Raw genomic sequence first — 21404 nt, forward strand, 5'->3', positions numbered from 1 at the left:
TCTTTCTCAATATACTAAGTGTACTCTTTTAAAATAGCTATCCTTGTATTAAGTACCCACAGATACTTCATGGACAAAGCCTTGAAAAATTGCTGGAGGACTAAAAGAAATAAATCCCAACAAAATTACTGGAAGCTATGTGACCAAATTCTTTAAAAATCTCAGCAATAATATTCAGATTTAAGTTCATGTACTGAAATAATAATGATTTCTGGTTTCTTATAATTAAGAACCATATGTAGACATTAACTTGCAGCAGAGCCAAACAATTCTTGCTGTTATAAAACACAAAGGAGGTGATTTGGTTCAGTCTGAAATACACGTTATCACTAATGTGATGTTCTATTTACAATATTGTTGATACTAAACAACATTTTCAGACCTGATTCTCTTAAGGGCTAAAAACAACCTAGGAAATGGAGTTTGTATAGAGTTACTGTCCAGCTAGAGGAAGAGGCTTTATGCAAGAATAAAAAAGAACATAGGTTTTTACACAGAATTACTCAGAAATTTTATTTTTTATGAATGTGTGCTGCTCTGGTTGTAGGAAATGATGACAATAATCTCAACTCCATTTTTTATGAGCATCTGACAAGATCTCTGCAGGAGTCTCTTTGTGGAGATTTGATTCTGGGCCGCTGGGGAAACTACAACACAGGAGACTGTTTTATCCTGGCATCGGATTATTTAAATGCCTTTGTGCACTTGATCGAAATTGGAAATGGCCTTGTCACCTTTCAGCTCAGAGGGCTGGAATTTCGAGGTAAGGATCCCTGATAATTTAAATAACAACAAAACCAGCAACAAAACTTGTCTGTCTTTCTTAAGCTATCACAACTCTACAGTAGGATATAGAATTTAAGAACTTCTCTCTCTCTTTTTACAGATATTTTTCTGTCTAAAGGCTCTGTACTTCTTTGTATCATTATTTGAATGACAATGTTTTTCAACCTAGATGATGTTAAGAAATTTGGAGTCACGTTCTGGAGTATCATAAAACTTTCAGAAAGAAGGCATACTGAGTTATTGGCTTTGTTCGCGGATCTTTTAGGTTATGCTTAGTTATGTTTTCAGATTATTTCTTTCCCTGTATAACTGTGAAAACTGAAGTTGTTCTTAAAATCGTTCAACCCCCAAAACTGGTCCCTGAAGAAATGCCAAATATCATAAGACTACCCCCCTGGAAAATACCCTGTGTTGGAACATGCAAGATGCCAGTGCTGAGATGGTCTCTGTCACAGTAGAACAGGAGAGGAGAAGCAAGTGGATCAGGGCTTCATATTTCTCCTATTTAGGAGGAAGGGACCTCACATTCTTCCTGTTCAGTATATTCCTCTGTCAGGACACTCCTCTTTATGGAATGGCAGTTGCATCCCCTTCCTCGGTGGCGTGGCTTTCGTGAGGCCAATTGCTCATAATGTCACGCTCCTGTCCTTTTGTCTGTTGTTGTCTTTAAAGTAGGAAGAAAAAGGAAAGTAAAGCCACAAAACTTTTAAACAGCTTTTAGATTTTGCTCATGCTACGCATGTTGGCTGCCTGCGTTTGTTGCTTGGGTTGGTAACCTTTCAAAGGTACCGCTTTGCAATCGCCGGTGATGCGAGGTTTGAAATCCTAGAATAAGCAGCTTCCCAGGCTCAAGGGCTGAGCATCTAATGGGCAGCCTGTAGACGAGTGTATATTCGAGGTGACTTTTCAACAAGGTTGAGGATGAGAAAGTAGGAGACAGACTGGCTCTTTGAATGCACTTAGGTTTGGGAGGATTAGACTAGGAAATAATGTGTGTGGGCTCAAGCCTTGACTCTGTGACAGACTCCCTGTAGGATGTGGAACAGGTTGTGGTAAAAGCTTGATGTTCACTTTCCTTCCTGTGTGGTGGAGACGAAGATAACACTATTGTATCTTAAGCTGCGTAGAAAGCACAGAAAACACTAAATATCTGAAACAGATTGGTATTGTAGCAACTGAAGAGATGCCTATTCAGTACGAAGGCAAATTTTAAGAAAAAGCAGCTGGAAAGGAAGAGAAAGAATGTATTGGCCTTATAATATATCATCGTTCATGATGATGATGATGTATGTGTGGCTCTGTGGCTTTCTTCAACTTCAAAGACATCTGTGCAAGTATTATAAGTATTATCTGCTTCTTGTGTGCCTTCAAGGTAAGCAGTGGTGCTGCTGTGTCAGAGATAGGTACTGAGATTAAGTACCCTATAGAGTCCCCAGGTGGAAGGCTTTTTTGGGGTAGATTTGGAATTTGATTTTCAAATCCAGGCCAGACAAATGCAGTTTTATGCTGTTCTGCAAGACCAGTTAAATACTGTGGCAGTTCAAATCTCTTAGTTACAGCACCACTGGTTTCACAGGCTGGTAAATCTCTGAGATAATTGCCTTTTTTATTTTAAGACAGTTTTAGTCAGCTTGTCATTTTTGGTTCTTCTTAGGTTGCTCATAATCAATTCTTTATGGAAACACTGTGGAGTCAAAATATAGCTCATTCATTTCTGCAGATCTGAAAAGAAAAGTGACTTCCAGGAGGGATTTACACGTTTTAAAGAAGAGACATATCTTGGACAATGTAGACATTTTGTTCAGATTTGTTGGGATTTTGAGTAAGCAGGACCATGTACATTTACCTTGCATTCTAATTTCAGAAAATTATCTTTGCTGTTCATCCTTTTGTGTTAAAATAGTTCTCTGTAGGATTTGAAACAAACAGCAGAAAGAAATCTCATTTTCGTGCTTAAATTATGTGAGTTTTGTGAGTGTTTTTTTTCCTTTATGCAGTTGCCACCTACTGCTGGGTCCCTCTCCATCATTACCATCCCCAGGCAGTTCAAGAAAAGAAAATCTTGGAAACAGATGAAAAAATATGAGGGGACCTTCAAACCACGTGCTAGCTGGATAAAAAGATCAGGGGCCTAGCAGATGGGCTTAATGAACTGGAAGTTGAATGGTGAACAACTGGATAGTTTTGTTGCAAAGTGGTTTGAGAAGACTTTCTTTGACTTTGAGTCAGGTTTGTTCGTAACCAGACGAGGGCCATTTTGCATTTGGATGTGAGAGCAAAGCTCAAAAATTGCAGTGTGCCACCTGTCAAGGCATTTCTGTATTCCCTAAAATCACAGCTTAAGTAACTAAACGGGTCTGAAAATTGACCTTTCCATGCAGATTGCCTGTGCAGTGTTAGTACTGTAGCTGGTTGGCTTTGTGAATAGCTCCAACATGTCTCCTGGCTGCAACAGGTCTTCAAATTCAGCTGGGGCTGAGCCCTGCAGCACCTCATGTTTCATGAGTTGCCATTTAGAGCCAGCTGAGTTCTCATCAGGAATGTCCCCTTTCCCAGGAGCAGGCTGGCAGCCTGTAAATCAGCATCCTTACCTGAGCATTCAAAAGACCTGGACCAAGAAGGCAGAGCAAACTGTGAACTGGGAAAGCATGCACAAGGTACTGGACGAGGAGAAGAGTGGGAAAATGGGATTGGGAATCTCACCCAGATTATCTCATCTTCAGTACAAATCCAGACCCCTATTCCTCCTCACCTTCAGAGAATCACTGGGGGAAGATACTGTCCAATACTAGAAGTAGAGGAAAAGGATCGAAATGTGAGGGAAATGGACTCCCCTTGTTCTCCTCTCTGAACCCACCGCATAATGCTATTCCAAGAATAAGGGAAAATCTCTAGTTAGTTTGTGTCCTCACAGACATGGTATGTAAGAAAGGTTTCTCCAGTTTTCAGAATATTTTCTCCAGGTGGAGGAGATGTTATAGGAAGAGAAACTAGTACTGTGTGAGCATTGTTTGGCCTGGAACAGAGAAGCCATGTAGGACTGAATAAAGGAACATACCTGAGGAAGGAACAGCTCAAAGATGTAGCATTTGACATGCCATGTGAGAGTTGAACCCCACTGGGCTGTGCAGAAAGGGTGCCAGAGAAACCACATGAATTACAAGCCCTCTTAATGATGGAGTGGGAGGAACAGAGGAGCCCAGAGGGGAACGAGGCACAAGCCAGATAAGATGGATCTTCCTGACGCAGACTATAACAAAAGCTTCATGGACTCCAAAGTGTGGGCAGATAATCTGCTGCATGTCCAGTGGGGACTTGCTGAGGTGGTGTGCCAACACCAGAGGGTTTCGTGTGTCTCCAGGTGACCCACGAGGACTGGTGTGCTTTAGATAAACTGTGCTGCAGTACCATGCTCTTCCTGTAACAGGGGTCATCCTTGTGTCAACAAGGAGCTGGGCTGCTCTGGTGGGGCCATAGGGGTTACAGAAGGGTGCCCGGACACTGGGGCACTGAGTCTGAGTAAAAAGAGCTGGAAGGGCTGACCTGAAGGTGGAAGCTGCATAAGGGGACGGGCCAAGGGCTGCCCCAAGGAAGCTCTGTGAAAACGGAGACTGAGCTGAAACGCTTCCTTGGAAGGTTTTCTTTGCTCCTTCCTTTGAGTGGCATCGCTACCTGCAGGGGCAGGCAGATGGAGAGGGCTGCCCCCAGGCAGCACCAAGAGCCATCTCCTGCACAAACCAGGCACATCCTTCCCCGTTTCAAATCTAGCCAATGGCAGGTGTGGGGTACAACTGAATGCAGTAGGAGTTTTTTCTGCATGAGTGGGAATTGTATGCAACTGCCCTGGGAGAACCTGGTGGTTTGCGAAGCCAAGAGGCAGTTGTTAAGCCCAAGGCTCGTTTCCTCGGCTTTGGGCATCTTGCATTTCTATTTTTAGTTGTCTGTTCATGCACTGTTTTTCACATAGGACCTTGATTTCTTTCATTGTTCAGAATGGTTTCCCACAAGGAGGAGAAAAAGGGCTAGAGGAGGAACTTGAAATCTGTAATTTCTGAGCCTTGGCTTCTTGACTTCAATTTCAAACAAGTAATTTTAATTGAGGGCCCTAAAAATCTGCTGTGCCTAAAATAGGAAGTCTATGTTTGCTTTGGAAATGAATGAAGCACAACAGTGTTCTCTGTGTCTGAGACTGTTTTCTGTTTATGAGTAAACAAAAAGCAATATTTGCATTGTGGAGCTCGGGATTTTCCTATGGGTGTTTCTCATTGTGGTAGCTGAAAAGCTGCGCTGGCAGTACTGCCACAGCAGCGCCCAAAGAAGAGCTCACAGAGTCTTCTGAATTTAGGCGTACTGGGGGCAGGAGGTACTGCCTCCCCAGTTTGCAGTCCATCCTGATTGAGAGTTGGCATTATGAATGACTGATCCAGATGCCTTTCTAACTGTATGTAATAGAAGCATTTGGCTCAGCTTTTAAATGAAAAACAAACAACCAAACCAAACCCCTGCAGGCAGGGTAAGAAGATAGAGACTGAGCAGACTGAAAGAAGAGAGTCAACAAAGCTGGCATTCCTCTCATCCATCTTTACTCCTGTTCAAATTAAGCTCCTTGTGTGAATTAGTTCTTCACTCTCCCTTTTTACAGACAGAGAGGGGATGCGCCCCCGTCACATCATTCATCCTGTGTGTAAAGCAGGGGGGAGCCTCAATACCCCCAGGCATTGAGAGGAGACACCCAACTCCTCCTTTACCGAAAATGAAGGGAGGGTAGTAATGAGCCCAGGCTAGGTGAAAACGTTCAGGTGGCTGCACGTTGGTGTGGGGGAATCAAGCCCTTCGGTAACTTAACTCCACCATCTGTGTTAGACCACAGCGGTATGCTAAAAGCAGCCTGCCAGAAGAAATACATAATGTATCATTTAATTTGAAAGGAAGAGACAGGGGAAAGCCCACAATCAGGGAACAAGCAGAAAGAATGTCAAAATATCGAGCTCCTGCGAGTTCCCTGCAGAACAAGGAAGACTTAAAATATTTTCCTGTTTAGTCTGTGCCTCTACAAAATGTCTTTTGGAGAACATCCAGTTAGGCGTTACATGTGCGGAGATTGCTTATGGATGGTGATGCCGAAATCTTGAGGAGCTGTTTTCTAACTCGTGCCCGGTATTCTTCAGTCATGTCATTAACTTCTAAATCTCTGCTGTGATTTTTTGTTATTGCGTGTTGCACGTGCAATGTTCGTGCTTCACTTGGAACTTCATTAGATGAATCAAGGAAAGAAGCACAGAGCAGACACACATGTAATTGTACATAGCGGAAGGCAGCTGTGACAGCAGGATGGGATCGCCCGTGGGGCTTTCTGTGTTAGCTAGCTTATTTCCCACGCAAAATGGTGTTATGAATACAGCCAGTTTAGGGTATAAGCTTTAGGCGCAGTAATGATGTCTAAGGACAGTTACTCATTTCTGCAGTGTGTGTGTACGCTGCATAGTTTTACTACAGTAGCAAGTACATTACCAGTGTAAGGAATATTTATTGGTGTATGATTTTTGTGTCTGAAGGCTTTTTAGCACTAGCAAGAATCATTCTTTATTTAAAGACTGGTTGCAACTTTCACTTTTTGCTTTTACAAATAACCTCTTGCTGTTGGGAGATAAAAGTGCCCACCTTCATGTTTTTCCTGAGACCACGCTCGAGGTATGTTCAGTGTATGCACCAGACCACGAAACGTTATTGACAAATTACAAGGAATTCAGAGAAAAGCAGCCATTTTCAACACATCTCGTTGGAGAGAAGGTTAAAACTGAAAGTACATTGTTTGTGGGAAAGAACAAAGGCTGAGAGACGCAACACTCGGAAATATTAGAGGCATGAACAGAAAGGATGTGAAAGGGTTTCTTTAATCTTGGTGATTTAATTGGGAAGAATGGCATGAAACAGGGAGGATCGTGCCTTATGTTGAATGCAGGAAATCTGTGATGTACAAGCCTTTCTAGGTGTACAGTGATGCTCCAACAGTGGAAGCCATCTATGAATTTCTAATAGGCTTAGAATAGTTTCTGTAACACAGACTAGAATAAATATTTGATGTCTTTTTTCCCTTTCTTCCCTGCCACAATTTTATATGTATATATCGGTGCACTGGAGAAGATTTCTGGAAGGAAGGAAAATGCTGCAACCTTTATATTGAGAAAATGTCTTTGCCAGAAGTAAAGTGTTACGCCTTGCACTGCACTCCAAAAGAGGTGACATGGGAAGTTTTCATGGTATTTGGTAGCTGCAAGTTTAACAACCAGCATCCTTAGAGAATGCTTTCTTCCACCTGGGCTTCAATAATGTGTCTCTGTGGACCAAGAAAAGGAAAGTTTTCTGAGGGGAGGGGTTGCCTGTTATTAGCAACCTATCTGGTTTGAAAACCAGACTATTTTTCAGGCATACAAGCACCTGAAGCAGCTGAAAACCAAACCACGGGTTTATAACCAATGGCTTTGATGTTTGAGGTATTGATATTGGTTTTCAAGTCCTGAGATTTGTCTTTGAAATAACCTGAGACTATAGAGCCTATAAATTACTGTTCTTAACGCCAATTCCACAAGGAAAAGAGCAGGAACGACCCAAACCAGTTGCTGGTTTCCAGAATGTGTTCAGTTCTGGGGTCCATGAGTTTCCATTTGGGAGGTCAGTTCGTTTTGTTTTGAAGTGTTTGTTATTCTCTGTTTCAGGAGAGGATAGCTTTTCAATGGCTTTAATTATGCTCTTTGTGCTTCTTCTGGGTGATAACTTGCTGCTTATTAAGCTGCAAGAAATTAAATGTGTCAGGTGAGAAGGAGAATTTGGGAATGCTCAGATTTGCAGCAGAGCTTGGTGGAGCCGAGTCAGATATTTCCTCTGTAATGCATTTATTTGTAAAATATTGATGTGCATGATTTTTGCCAACCAAATGGTGAGCAACCACGCATTTTTGCGGAGTCATCGGTGAAGAGACCTCTGCGTGGCCTACAAAAGGTGTTACCCTGGGCTTCATGGCTCCCATCTCCATATCCAGCTCCATCTTTCACGCTTAACACCTAGTTAAATCCCTTAGTCCGAAACTGGTTGTTGGGGTCACAGAGTTTAAAGCTTGAAGAGCCTCATGCAGGAGAGTGATTTATGATCTTCTTAACGCCTGTGGGGTGGGGTTAGTACAGGAGCCCTATAAGCCCTCTCTATGTACATTTGCACCCTAGTTGCTTATTATATGTCAGCAATACTTAGTGCTCAAGCTATCACTACCTTCAGCCGCAATAATTAGTCCCCATTCTGAAGGTGTTGTTAAACTGAAGTGTTTTATGGAAATTAAAACTGCTTCTACAAATATGTGAACGTGTTACAGGATTTTCTTTCTGGCCCTTCAGAACTGAAAAATGCTTTTCTTGTCACTCACTGAGTTTTCAAAATTAAATTCCAAAGCACACTTTGATTTCAGCCTTAAATTCTAGAAGGGTGGATGGTCATTAATTTAGGTGTATTTTATGTGTCCTCTTGAAGTGAGATTACAGTCTTCAGTTTCAATTTTCTTATTTCCACTTAGGTCAGATCACTCTGGCAGAGCACAAGTCAGTCCTCAAATCCTGATGCGTCAGGAAAATAGAAAGAGCTCCAAGTTCTCACCCTGCTTTTCTCCTGAGCTCACATAGATTGACCTTGCTTTGTTCAGCTGGCACACGTTTTTGCATTGATGGATTTTTGGCAACCATCCAGTGTTAGATATCTTATAAATGAATCAGACCCGTCTGTATTAGCAAGGGTCATAGTGAATGGCTAAGCTTGAGCGAAGAGGAAAAGCTTATTTTCTTTTTACCGAAGAAAGAAATGTGTAAAAAAAAAAAAAAAGTTTTCCCTCAGATTTTAAAATGACTAATTACCAGTGAAAACATTTTCCTGGATTTTAATATTTAATGGTACTACACTTAATTATATTGCAGAACTGAAGTATACACTCTGCTCCCTGCTCTTTGGTCTTGTGAATAATTCTCTGAGTTGCTTGAACTTGATAATTTTTTGAGAAGCAATATAAAAATTGTCATTTTAATCATCAGTGAATAACACATATGCAAAAGTTTAGGGTCATCCTTCTGTAAAAGGTGCACACAAATGCTTAACTTCATTTACTGCGACTTTTCTCTTTTGGCTCAATGCATAAAGCTGAGCACATGGTCTTAGTCTTTGCAGTGCCGGTGTCTAGAGTAATGAACCAAAAAGGATTGATGTTGGCACTCGTAAAATGAAATTTCTCAGTAACATGCAAATCTGTGGCATTGAAGTCCAGCCAGTGCATTATGGATTAAAGTAAGGCTCAATTAAAGATGAGAGAAAATTACTGGCAGTCTTTCTAGAACTAATTGCAAGAACTGGGGGGGGGAACCAACATGTACTTGAGCATCAAGCCTACATTTTGTCTGTGCAGACTTGAGTCCTTTTACTCAATGTCATTTGGAAATACTGATCAGCAGCGTGATGATAGGAATGGGGATTTGGTGTTTTGTCAGACCACTGGCCGTGGCTCAGATTACGACTTTAAACTTAACAGGGATACCCCAGAGGCTCTGCAAGCAGTCAAGACACCCAATCCCCAAAGTGATAGTACCCAAGTCCATCAAACATCTTTTGTTAAGCAAGCGTGTGTTTGCCAGATGCTGACAGAACACAGCCTTGATTACATTCTTTGGAATAAATCTACAAAATGACCGCATGAGCTCCTTTGGTTGGTTCCCAGAACTTTCGTAATAACATAATACCAGTTACCATATCTTTCGCTCTCCAGGTGCAACGTTGATTGCGTCCACTGTAGTATAATTTTAACTTTAGTTGATTAAAATTACCTAGCAAAGATGACTTTGAGAGATTTTTACACGTCAAATTAGAAGAGAATGCAAATAATTGTTCTGGCTGCTGCTTCTTCTGTTTGTTATGCATGCAATGACGGCTTCCCTCAAACACTGGGAGTCTCTTGAATTCACCTATTATTTGCCTTGCCAGCCTCTTTACTGCCTATATTTTACAAAATATTTGGCTTAAGAAAACGGGTAATTACAGAGTCTCCAGTAATTATAGTTCATATTTATTAGTAGAGATAATACAGAAAGCGCATAGAAACAGCCAGCCTTCCATAGGAATGAAATGTGATATTTCCATACCAAAAGACAAAAAATTTATTTAAGAGTAGAGTTATATAGACCGAGCAAAGCCATCTTTAATTCCCTCAGTTGTAAGGGGATCAGTGGCAGTTGTTTTAGGCTCGTGTTTTTCATCACTTATAAACATTTGGCAATACTTAATTTAGCACCTGGGATGAAGATGTATCTTCTCTTAAATTCAGTTTAATGCTGACAGACCTTTAAACTTTCAAAAATAAACATAACAGCAATAGTAACAGCAGCAGCATAGAGTAGTTATTTTATTCTTTTCAAGCTATGTACAAAGGAATACGTCTTTTCCTACTTCAGTTTGAGTACGATGTCTTTTGACTTGACTTCAGAAAAGCATCCACTGACCCAGAGCGGTTGCTGCTTTTTTGCTGTTGAGCAATAAGTGTTAATTCATGTAGAAATCTGTGAAATATGAAGCAGAAGCAGTCCAGTTTATGTCCAGTCCAACTGAAAATGTCAGCTTGATAGGTCATGTTTTGTACTTTGTGGCAGTCTTGAAAGGAAAGATGTTTATATTTGGGTTACCTGAAGACATTTAATAATTTGTCATATTGTATATGCCCAAAACCCAAGGAGGAATACATATCAGTGTGTGAACAACACAGTGTAAGTCTTCACTTACAGAAAACTGTACAGAAAACACTGGAATGTACTGGATCTTCCCCCCGGTCTCTTAGGGCTGCAATCCCATTTTTTTTTTTTTTCACATTTCCTTCATATCTTTCTGTTCATCTTTTTTCTTGTATGTTTTTGCTTGCTGGATACATTTTGGAAGGAGTACAGGTGAAAAAGACAAGGTGATAACCAATACTTGAACATATTTTGTTGTATTTCAAAAGGCTGTTCTTGGTGTGGAGAGATATTCTGGGTGCTACTTCTGTCGGTACAAAGTCAAGGTCCTCAGGTTGTTGACCAGACAGTTGTGATGGGACCAGGATAGTCAGTCGAGGGCACAGTGACTGTCATGACGATCCACAGAAAGGCATTTGGGATGCTGCCTTGCTCCAGGCTCTCTTTCGGGGTGCTGGCAAACGGTGGGGGTTTGGAGCGGACACTGTATTCTTTCCCAGTCCAACGTTGAGATGATGAACATAGCCAGCTGCTTCTCCCATTTACAGTGACGTAACGGAACAGGTCTGTTGGTCCTGGTAGGGGGGGTTCGTAGCTGTTGAACTGCAGCGCGGTGTCTAGCACCTTCCTCTCCTATCGAGACTGTTTGGAAGCTGACGGAGCCAGCTCTCTGGTGGGGTGATACTGAACCATTGGCGGAAAGCCCACGCGAGACATATGTGTACCTCGCATCATAGAAGATGGCCTTGAAAGATGGTTTATGTACAAATTCAATGGAGAGTAAGTTCAGCAACAGCCCACAGAGAGTACATTTTAAAAAGATCAGTGCATCAAGAACATATAACTCATATTTTGAGAACGAGGGGGAGCACATGGGTGTCCACTTCAGTTTTGATTTGCAGTGCTCTGTGTGGTGTAGAAACCACGTTTTCATAGATTGCAAATCCCAAAGGGCTCAGCTTTACCTTCTAGTGTGCACAGCACAAGCCAGAAATGCAGACTCTGCAGAGCAGATGTATTATTGTTTCTGTGTCTGCCTCATGACTTCTTTTTGAGTTAACATCTCTTTTTCGGGAAGATTTTCTCTATTTTGATCTAAAGTCTGTGTAATATGCGAATTAGAGAGCTGTTCTGTCCTCATGATATAATGCCACTAGTGCTATTTATTAGAGATGTTTGATCCGGAGTAGTTTTTACTCTGGTGGGAGAGAGAACAACCTGTTAGATGTTATTTTTGGAACCTGCTTTCCAAGATAGGTTGCTAAACCCCAGATTTTCTAAGTGCTCTGAGACACTGTAAAATCTTTGTTTGCATCCTGTGTGTTATTTGAAGAAGCAGACTGAGTCTTGGATCAATTTGCTTAATGTGCCTGATGGAGCGAGACTCTTTAGTGTTGCTTCCTGGTGAGTTTTTATTAAGACAGAAGCTGTGGTCTGTAGCTTAGCTCAGCTCAGAACCAAATGCCTAGAACGTTAGATCGGGCCCTTTTGGCTCTTATAGGTGATAGTAAATAAATAAATAGTGCTCAGCTCTTTATTTGCTACTGCGCGTGGATCGATTGGCACACCTAATTTGTTGCCGTAGCTCTTTCTATTAGATTTTTGCTAAGTGCGTAGAACCTTCAATCGTCGTTTTTCAGCTTGGAAGAAGTCCTTTGTTTCCTCCTCCCCCAATAACTGGCAGCATACTCTCTTTTTCTCACTGCCAAGGGACATACTGCCAGCAGAGAGAAGTGGAAGCTATAACAGAAGGAGATGAAGACAATGAAGGCTGCTGCTGCTGTAAGCCCGGGCACTTGCCTCACTTGCTGTCGTGTAATGCAGCCTTTAACCTCCGATGGCTGACATGGGAAATAACACGAACCCAGTACATCCTGGAAGGGTATAGCATCATTGATAACAACGCCGCCACAATGCTGCAAGTGTTCGATCTGCGGAGAATACTTATCAGATACTATATAAAGGTAAACTCTTTGGTAAAGTGGGCTATATTCCTAGGCAGGTTTGTCGAAAAGAATGAATGCTGGCTGTGTATTAGAAATAGCATTTGAAGTTTTTTGGCTTTGTATTTGTTCATTTGCACTACCGGCAGTCAGACTGACTTGATGTTAGATAGGGGTAATTAATTCATATCTCCCTTTGCTACATTCGATTCTGACCATTTATACTTCCAGTTAGTACAGAAAATTGCTGGCACGCGTAAGCAGAAATCAAGAAGGTGAGTTAACATCCTCTAGCGATAAAGTCAGAGGAAGCATTCTTACAAAGCAAAGCTTCACTGACAGTTTGTTATTTCTTCTTGACTTGGCCTTTCCACTGTTTTTTCGGGCCAAAAAAAAGATCAACAAGCGTAAAGTTCTTGGGAAATCTCTCAAGAGCTGTTTCTCAAATACACTTTTTTAGTAGTGCAAACCCCCTTCTTACCTGCTGTCTTACGTACATACTACAACACATTTGAAGTTGGTTTATTCCGTTGATTAAACAGCAATTCGTTTACATCACATCTATATTTCCACTGTTTTTAAGATCACAATGACCACACACATATTAATTTGTCAAAATAATTGAACCTTATAGTCTAGCAAGACATCTTCATCCTCTGTCTAAGCCTTTTTCAGTCCAGCAAATGAAGAAATTGCTGAGCTTTACTGTCTTCTACTGAAGCAATGGGAACCAAATGCTGCCTCCTGTGCCATTGGTACTGCCACGAGGCCACTCACTAAAGCTCCCAACCCCGGCCATCCCTGGCATCTCCTTCCGACTTACATCCCTGCAATTGTAAAAATTCTGTCAGCCTTAGAAAGAGACCTGTTGTAAATAAGTTAATCGCCTATTTTTGCAAGTAAACCAATGCACTAAAAATAAGTCCGTTGCGTCACAAAGCTGCTCTGATCATGCAGTTGATTACTTTGTAAAGTGCAGACTGGGATTTCTCAAACAATTTTACAGGTGGTAGGGCCTGGTAACCAACCTGCTTTGTTTAATTAAATAATTAGAAACAAAACTGCATGTGAGCATGATTTTTTCATTTTAGAAGTGGGTTTTGTGGCTATAAATGAAATTTTTTTAAGCAATGTATCTAAACTTAAAAAACCCCAACCCTTTAAGCAGAAATGGATATGTTGCTACAATTGCTTCACTTTACTTTAAAAGGTAACCTGAATAACCTAAACATAAACTGATGCAAGATGGTATATGACTCAGCTTTTGATGGCGAATGAGACTGAAAAAAATCCCAGTCTAAACTGTGCTCAGATCAGCAGTTTATTAGTTTACAGCAGTGAAGAATGATGCTATGGAAACTGGAACTTTTTTAGTGCCTTCAAGTCAACTAATATGTAGAGGACTTGCGGAAAGTGTGAGGTTTATCACATTGGACGTCAAACTTAACTGAAAGGTAGTTTAGGGCTTCTGGTTCTGGACGCACCTGAGAAGCAGCTGACGTAGGTAAGATGGCTGGGACAAGCTTTTGTTCCGTATGATACAGGTGTGGTTAATTGATCCTATTTTGAGTAAAAGGGAGGTGGGTTAAATGATCTCCACGCTACTGAGGAATGCTGTGGCTCCATCTCCAATGGATGCAGATTTTGTTATGGCCGCTACCTATGGCTTTGAAGGTGTGAAAATCGAATCTCTTTTGGTTGGATTTAGTTGAGCCAGCGCTGTAACACTGCATTTACAAGTAAACCAATTCTTAGAAATGTGTCAGTCCTTTAATCTAGTTCCCCCCTTCAGGCAGCATGAACGGAAGATGATAATAACCTGTTGGCAGCTTCGATATTAGCCTGGGCTCCCTTCAGAGAAGGGAGGGCGCGCTCAGGGGATCCCTTCTTTAGAATGACGCTTCCCCGAAGAAAGCTATATGGAGATTTTCATCTCCTATTCTTCAAGTTATTAGCTTCTTCCATAAACAGGAGCTTTGATAAGATTTGGTAAAATCCTTAGTGCAGCCTGGGAAGGTGAGAAGACTCTGTTATGTATCAGATCAGCTGTCATCCTGTTTATTTAGTACTTACCTCCAGATAAACAATATCAGAAAGAGCGGTGAGAATTCATTCCTTCCCCAGCTTTTTCTCATGGGGGAGTCTTGAGCTGCAACGACCCTGCGCACCCTGTGCTATGTGAACATTTTAAAGCCCTGCCACTCTCTTTTTAACGGCGTAGGAAAGTAATTGTAAGAAGATCTCTAGTTAATGCAGCATTCAGGTCACATACATCACAAACTTGGAAAACACTTAGACTGGAGTTTCGGCAGCAACTGTACTTCCATTGCACCGAGCATTTGGAGTGCTTCTAGTTTAGTCTTTGTAATTTACAATATTGTAAATATTTACCATATTTTTTCTGAATTGCCGTATAGCTGAGGATGTACTTGTGCACAAAACATATCTAGGAAGAGCTACTAAGAGCAGAATTTAATTTGATGGCAGAAGTTTTTGCTGTTTCTATGTCTGATTGCGAGCCTGATTTTTTCTCCCTAGCTGAATCTGCTTCTTTGTAAACACAGGTGAGAATAATAAAAAAAAGCAAACTGTATTTTGAAGATCAACAAAGAAAACATATGCTTTGTTTCAGTTCTGTCCTTCAAGAATACTTACCATATTGGTCTTTTAAACAATGAGTTGCGCTGAGCGTCTTAGTCCTAATGTATTTATTTAATTTGCAGTTTCATTGGCAGCCTAGAAAGGCCCATATTTCTTCTTATAAAAGGATTTTTATTCTCCATAAATAAAGTGGGTCAGCTCCTGTAGCCCTTCTGCATATATTTTGAAATCATTTCCTGCCCAACTACTGTGACATTTTTCCCTCGTGCCTCCTCTGTCTCTTCTCAATATATTCTTATTTAAACGTATTTCAGTATTCAAGAAGTCGGCATTCGCCGAGTGCTGTTTTCAGCTGTATTGTTTCTGCATGAATCTTTTTTAAAGAGTGTATTGTTCTCCGCATGCCAAGAAATTAAGGGTCCATCCTTAGTCTGTGTCTGTCTGACTTGTCTTTTTCCTCTGGAGCTTAATTTTCCTCTTGCTTGTGTATTTTTGTACAATTTGAAAGATAAACTGTGGAGGGCATCTGGGATTTTTAGAGGGGCTGGTGGTGCTTCTGTCCTTTTTAATCCGCCATATTTTCGTCTTAGACATTTATTTGCTTATTTCCATTGCATGGGTAAAGTAGAACTACATCATCTTCGGTCATGTTCACTTGCCCCTCATTTGCTTTGGAATCCAATTCTAAATGAGTACCTTTTATTAAAACAAGAATTATAATCATAAAACCTTATAATGGGACTTTCCAGCCGATGCCACTTTCCTTTGCAGCACTGGAACTTCTCCTTAAGGCTCATATTCTTCTGAAAATATGCTCTAAATTTGGTTCAGATAGATTATTTTATTTTGTTTTATTTATTATTATTTTAATGGCTCCAGACACAGCAGTTAGAACTTAAACTTAGAAACCCAGGCGCAGATAGGAGATACGAGTCTTGCTGCTTTCTAATATTTCTGCATTTGTAAAAGAGCTCCTGCTGAACACTGCTCCTCCTCCAGGGCTTTAAAAGCAAACTTAAGTTACGTCAGTTATCAGCTTCTTAACCTGGCATATAAGGAATAACCCATTATTCTTTACGGGCTTCATTGACAAATAACAAAAAGAGTTATGCTACTAAATGCAGAGAGAAAACAGCAATTAAAACCGGGGGTTTCAGACTTGTGTTGTACACATCTGTCAAATTTCACCTTTGTGGTTAAGTCGCGGTGGAACTGTTTATTAAAGAATTAGGAAAGCTTCATCCCCCGGAAAACAGGAAGTTCACTGAAGAAGGAGAGTCCTATTTTGAGCATGTGACCGTCTACTACTATTTTTTGAAAACAGGCCTGAACATTTATCAGTATCACCTTCTTGGTGATACACTCTAGAACCCCACTAATACTCAGCAATTAACATGTTTGAATGCTGGAACTCTGTATTCTTATTATAGTCTATTGTTTGTATCAATTTTCCTCTAAAGCAGAAGGATATTGAAAACAGGACTTCTTTTTCTGTTGTCTGCTATTTAGATATCGGTTATTATCGTCTTTCTAACTTGAACAGTTTTGTGAAGCAATGATGCCAAGCAGTGAAAAGTAGGAAAAATATGTACCGTTACAGGTAGTTAGCGTGGTCCTATTTGATTTGTTTTCTTCTGTGTAAAATATATCTGCTTTAATCAGAGGGAGAGTGACTAACGTTTGCTCATTTTGTCAACAGAGTATCATATACTTTACAGCAAGTTCTCCCAAAATTCTTCACTGGATAAAAGACGAGTCCATCCAAAAGATACTGCAGCCTTACGCAAAGTGGCATTATATTGAACGTGACCTTGCAATGTTTAACATTAATATAGACGAAGATTATGTTCCGTGTCTCCAAGGAATAACAAGAGCAAGTTTCTGCAGTGTTTATCTGGACTGGATTCAGTTCTGTGCTAGAAAAAGGGTGGAGGTAAGCTTGCTTTTATTTTTTTAGTAGTAGTAGTAGTAGTTTTAATTCTTGGGATGGGAGTTAAATGGTGCGTAGGTACTCTTTTGCTTGCTCAGGGTTAATACAATAAAATTTATTTCATTTAAGATGTCAGACTTAACATAAAAGGAAAATATATGTTTTGTGGAATGGAAGAAACATATTTTGGAGACTACTCTCGTGCAAAAACTGAGTTGTAAGGAGGGTTAGTCTTTGAATACAGAACTGATTCCTTATTGTGCACTCTTCCAACATGTTAATTTCATCATCTCTAAAAAGCGTGGATATAGTAAGTGTTTGCAGAAGTAATGCTGGAGCAGGCTCTGTTCAGGGAATGTCATCACTCCTCCAGCGTTGCCAGTGTTTGGGTACGTTTGCCAAACATTGCCGATGTCTTTGTACCCTTTCCAAACGCTTGCCTACCTTTGGAAATAGTCTGCAAATGGTAGGGAAGGGCATAACAAACTCTCTGCTAGCATAGGTCACTTCTGAGAGCTCCTAATTCCAATGTGAACCGTGCCACAGCACCGTGTGAAATTACCTTGCAGCTCTTGCAAGGTCAAGGGCAGGTTTACAGCTACACCAGGGCAGGTTTGCAGCTACGCATTCACATGCTTTGAGGCGCTGAGATTACTGATGGTCAGCAATCATTTGTCAGAAATGCACTACTGTATTTCCATGGAATAGCCCAGAGGGAGAATACAGTTTCAAACAAGCATATTCCCTTGATTTAATTTTCTGATTATTGCTGATAATGGCAAAAAATGAGAAGTGTATCTTTCCTGGCCACCAAGCACTGTCATTTCTGCATTTTTCATTCAGGATCACTGAGTGCACATCCCATTTGCTACCGCTGACCTTAGCTGGCGTAACATCGTTGAATCTTAATGTTTCTTCTCCACTTTGGTTCCTTCTCATGTCTCTAACCCTGAATACCATTCCGCCAGTTCCTCTGCATATCATGACATTGATGCTGTTTTCATGGATTTGTCCTCTGAGCCTTCCCCGCCATCTCCTCCTACTGGGAATGTTTAATCTCATTTCTTTCCCATCTCCATGTCTCAGCTCCCAAGTTCTGACACACAAAGAATTGCAGGATGCAGGGGAAGCCGCTGGTAAATGATGCTTTTTCGCTTGTTATGTGGCTGAGGCTTTCAAATAGAATAATAGATTTAGGGAATTAGGCCCAATAGACTTGAAACTTATCAGAGTTAGACTTAAAAGGGCAAATGAGCGCCTGCACTAGCATGCACGCACACACATTTATATATTTTCTTACATCTTTTTCTTTTACCTCTGTTCTTGTAATTCGCTAACTATATAGAGGTAAAGTTCATGTAGGAGACGAGATGTAAAAAATGCTTTGCTGTACACATAGCCTTGAAAAATCTGTGTATTTTATAGAAGGAGCTACGTTCTCCGTTATAATTTGCTTCAGTTTTAGAGTCAAAGCAAGCTGTAAGAAATCACCCATTGCATGGACAGAAATAATAGTCTGGATCCTCCTAAAGATTCACATTCATGAGGGGCTGTTTCAGTTTTTCCTCCTGCTTGATAGCAAGGTTTTCTTTGCAAAAAAATCAGTAAAGAAACTCTCCTGAGCTAGTATATGTCAGTTAAATGTTTTGACTGCTTGTTAAAAGGTGAAGTCAATGTCATCGATGGTATAGAATTTAGGTATATATTGTTATTAACTAAAAGTATGTTCCCCCAAATTTTTCCAATTAGATTGTTCTGGAATCTGTGAGGGAGTTTCATATGCATTGTGTCCCATGAAAAGGGGTTTGGCTGTCTCCAGTTGTGGTTTCTTTCAGCAATAAGGAATCTGCTGTGGTTTAGAATGTCAGATCTGGAAAAACAAACAAACAAACAAAAAAACCCAACAAAAAACCCCTACCACCACTGGAGCTCCCCTCCCTTGGGATCTCACCACCCAAGACTGAAATGCTGTGTTTCTAGCCAGTGGGCAAAACAAGCTTGCACTTTGCAGAAAGCCTCTGATGGCAACGGTCTTCCTTCTTGTTCTGTTTAATTGCAAAGAATGTTTTTGTGTGCAGGTCCAGCTACAAGCGAATTTTATCAATGTTACGATTTACAGTATTGCAATGCTTTTAAAGATGATATTTGCACCTGGAATAACATGCTATTCTTACAATCGTATAGCACCTGGACAGCGATGAGGATTCTCCTCTAGTGACGCTTTCCTTTGCCTTGTGTATACTGGGTCGAAGAGCCCTGGGAACTGCAGCTCACAATATGGCCATCAGGTAATTTTTAGGAATCCTTTTTCCTCATTTTAAAGCAAAGACCTGTTTGTCTTTTTTTCACTTAATGTGGAATCTCAGCAGAAAATTAGATCAAGGCGAAGTCTCTCTCCTCCATAAAATAATTTGTTTTCTGCCATTCCTGGACATCTTTTACTTTGGTAGTTTGCTGGATAACTAATATCAGTCTTTCATGGGGCAGAGCAGAATTTTACTTTGAAAGAACAGGTACCGACAGTTCACACTCACGCCTGGCCTGGCTGCTGTAATGCTGGCTTCCTCCAGAAGGGGAAGAAACTTCTAAGTACTCTGACATCTAGTTAGCTAAACAATAATAAATCCGTAAGGGTCCTCTGTTCCTCAGGGCTGTATTCCGTGTTCCATGTGCCGCTTCATGCTGGTGACCGAGGAAGGGAGAACCGTGCATCTCTTGAGACCGCAGCTTTGTCTGTTCTCACTCTACCTTACTCATTCATTTAGTCATTCAAAACACTTCTTCCTAGAAAGTCTGGCTAATTAAAATACGTTTGGTTTAAGTTTGTTTCTGGGTGTGCTCTTCACCTTACATTTTCCTTAGGGATTCTTCCGTTTTCACTAGTTCTGAGTTGTTTGGGTTTTATAAAGTACCATTTATGCTTTTCTAAGTGTTCAGCCCAAGTAATTAATTTTCTAGATAAGGCATTTTATTAATGAAATAATCTTTACTTTATCAAAGACTAACTTCTCTCCTAACTTTAGATTTTTATTAGATGTATTTGAACTCCCGGTGTTCACAAGAATTTAGTAACAGTAGAGAAGATAAGTAAATACGCAGTCTGTAAGTGACCTTGCTGTATTGGCACGGAACGGTGAATAAAGCCCTCTCTCAACATGGTCCTTAGAGAGGATTTGTCTTACTAACAAGCAAACAAAGACAGCATGTGCAATATTGAATGCATTTTCTGTTAGAAGATAACACAGTCCTTTAAATATTCATTCTAGTTTTGTTATCTGTTGAGTCGTTTGTAACGTCTGGTTTTATGTCTTCCTCTGTCAGTCAGTCACACAGAATGTCCGTGGCCCACGCGCCTTATTTCTTGGTGTGCTCCTCCTTCCTGCTTTCTTAAGTGGCTCCCGTTCTCTCTTTTCTACTGGTCCTTGCACATTCCTTTCCTGTAGTAGTTTTCTTCTTGGTTGAGTTTCCTCTCCATTTCTATGCATTCGAATTAGTGTGATGTTTAGTATGCCATTTAGTACGATATTTCTAAAATTGCCCTATTTTTTTTATGATCCAAATTTTAGAGTTTGGGGACATAACAGAAAAGTTAATGTGAATTTGTGATTTTTTTTTTTTTTTTTGAGAAAAGATTAAAGTGATCTGAGGCTGCAAAAGATATGTCACAATGATATTAGAAATGCATCTAAAAATATCACAAAAGCTTCCTAAAAATGTCATCACATTGCATGTACTTTCCGCAGGATCTTAAAACCTTCATTACAATGTTTTGGCACTAGTACAGATACAATAACAATGTCACGTATATTTGGTGGCTTACATGGTCAGTAGCTAATGGATAATAATATTATCAGAGAGTTTCCAAAGCTTAACATGGAAAGCATGAATGTTGAGAAAAATTATTTGCAAAGTCTTCTGTAAAGATTTTAATAATAATTGCAGGAGTCAGCTATACCATCTCATTTTAAAATCCGGAAAATTACCAATGAACCAAATTAGCTTCTCTCTTTTGCTGAGTGGATGCTCTGTACTCAAAAATACCTTTCCTGGGGAGAAAAAGTCTGTAGAAGGGGAAAAAATGCAGTAGTCATATGCATTGCACAGCTCTGTCCCTGTTTTTCTGAATCCACTCTATATAATCCTGTATCTTTAAGTCCTGATTTTCTTCTTATTAAGAAAGTGCTCCAGGGCAGTATCGAATCATTGTATTTTTTAAACGTATTTTGTGACACAAAAGGGATTCAGTGGAAGCTTCCGTCAGTATCTTTATCGGTGCTACTTCACAAAAGCTTTCCCTAGAAAAGTTTCACTGTGAAAAACTGTGTCACCCACCTGGTTAAATTACCTTTAATACATTTCAACAGTCAGAAATACTTTATGGGGAAAAAAAAA

The 21404-nt window shown here is 40.4% G+C and overlaps 1 protein-coding gene across 1 annotated transcript in view; it reads left to right on the plus strand.

The window, feature by feature from the left end:
• PCNX2 (pecanex 2) overlaps window positions 1-21404 on the plus strand; it is a gene marked incomplete at its 3' end in the record, with an annotated part of 160028 nt that overhangs the window by 121590 nt on the left and 17034 nt on the right. Inside the window, exons 25-28 of the mRNA XM_082480798.1 lie at window positions 548-763; window positions 12249-12502; window positions 16782-17015; window positions 19197-19300. Coding sequence (XP_082336924.1) covers window positions 548-763; window positions 12249-12502; window positions 16782-17015; window positions 19197-19300 — 808 coding nt within the window. The remainder of the gene's footprint in view (window positions 1-547; window positions 764-12248; window positions 12503-16781; window positions 17016-19196; window positions 19301-21404) is intronic.

The sequence above is a fragment of the Vanellus vanellus genome (assembly GCF_965231255.1).
Source record: "Vanellus vanellus genome assembly, chromosome: 3".
NCBI classification, from domain to species: domain Eukaryota; kingdom Metazoa; phylum Chordata; class Aves; order Charadriiformes; family Charadriidae; genus Vanellus; species Vanellus vanellus.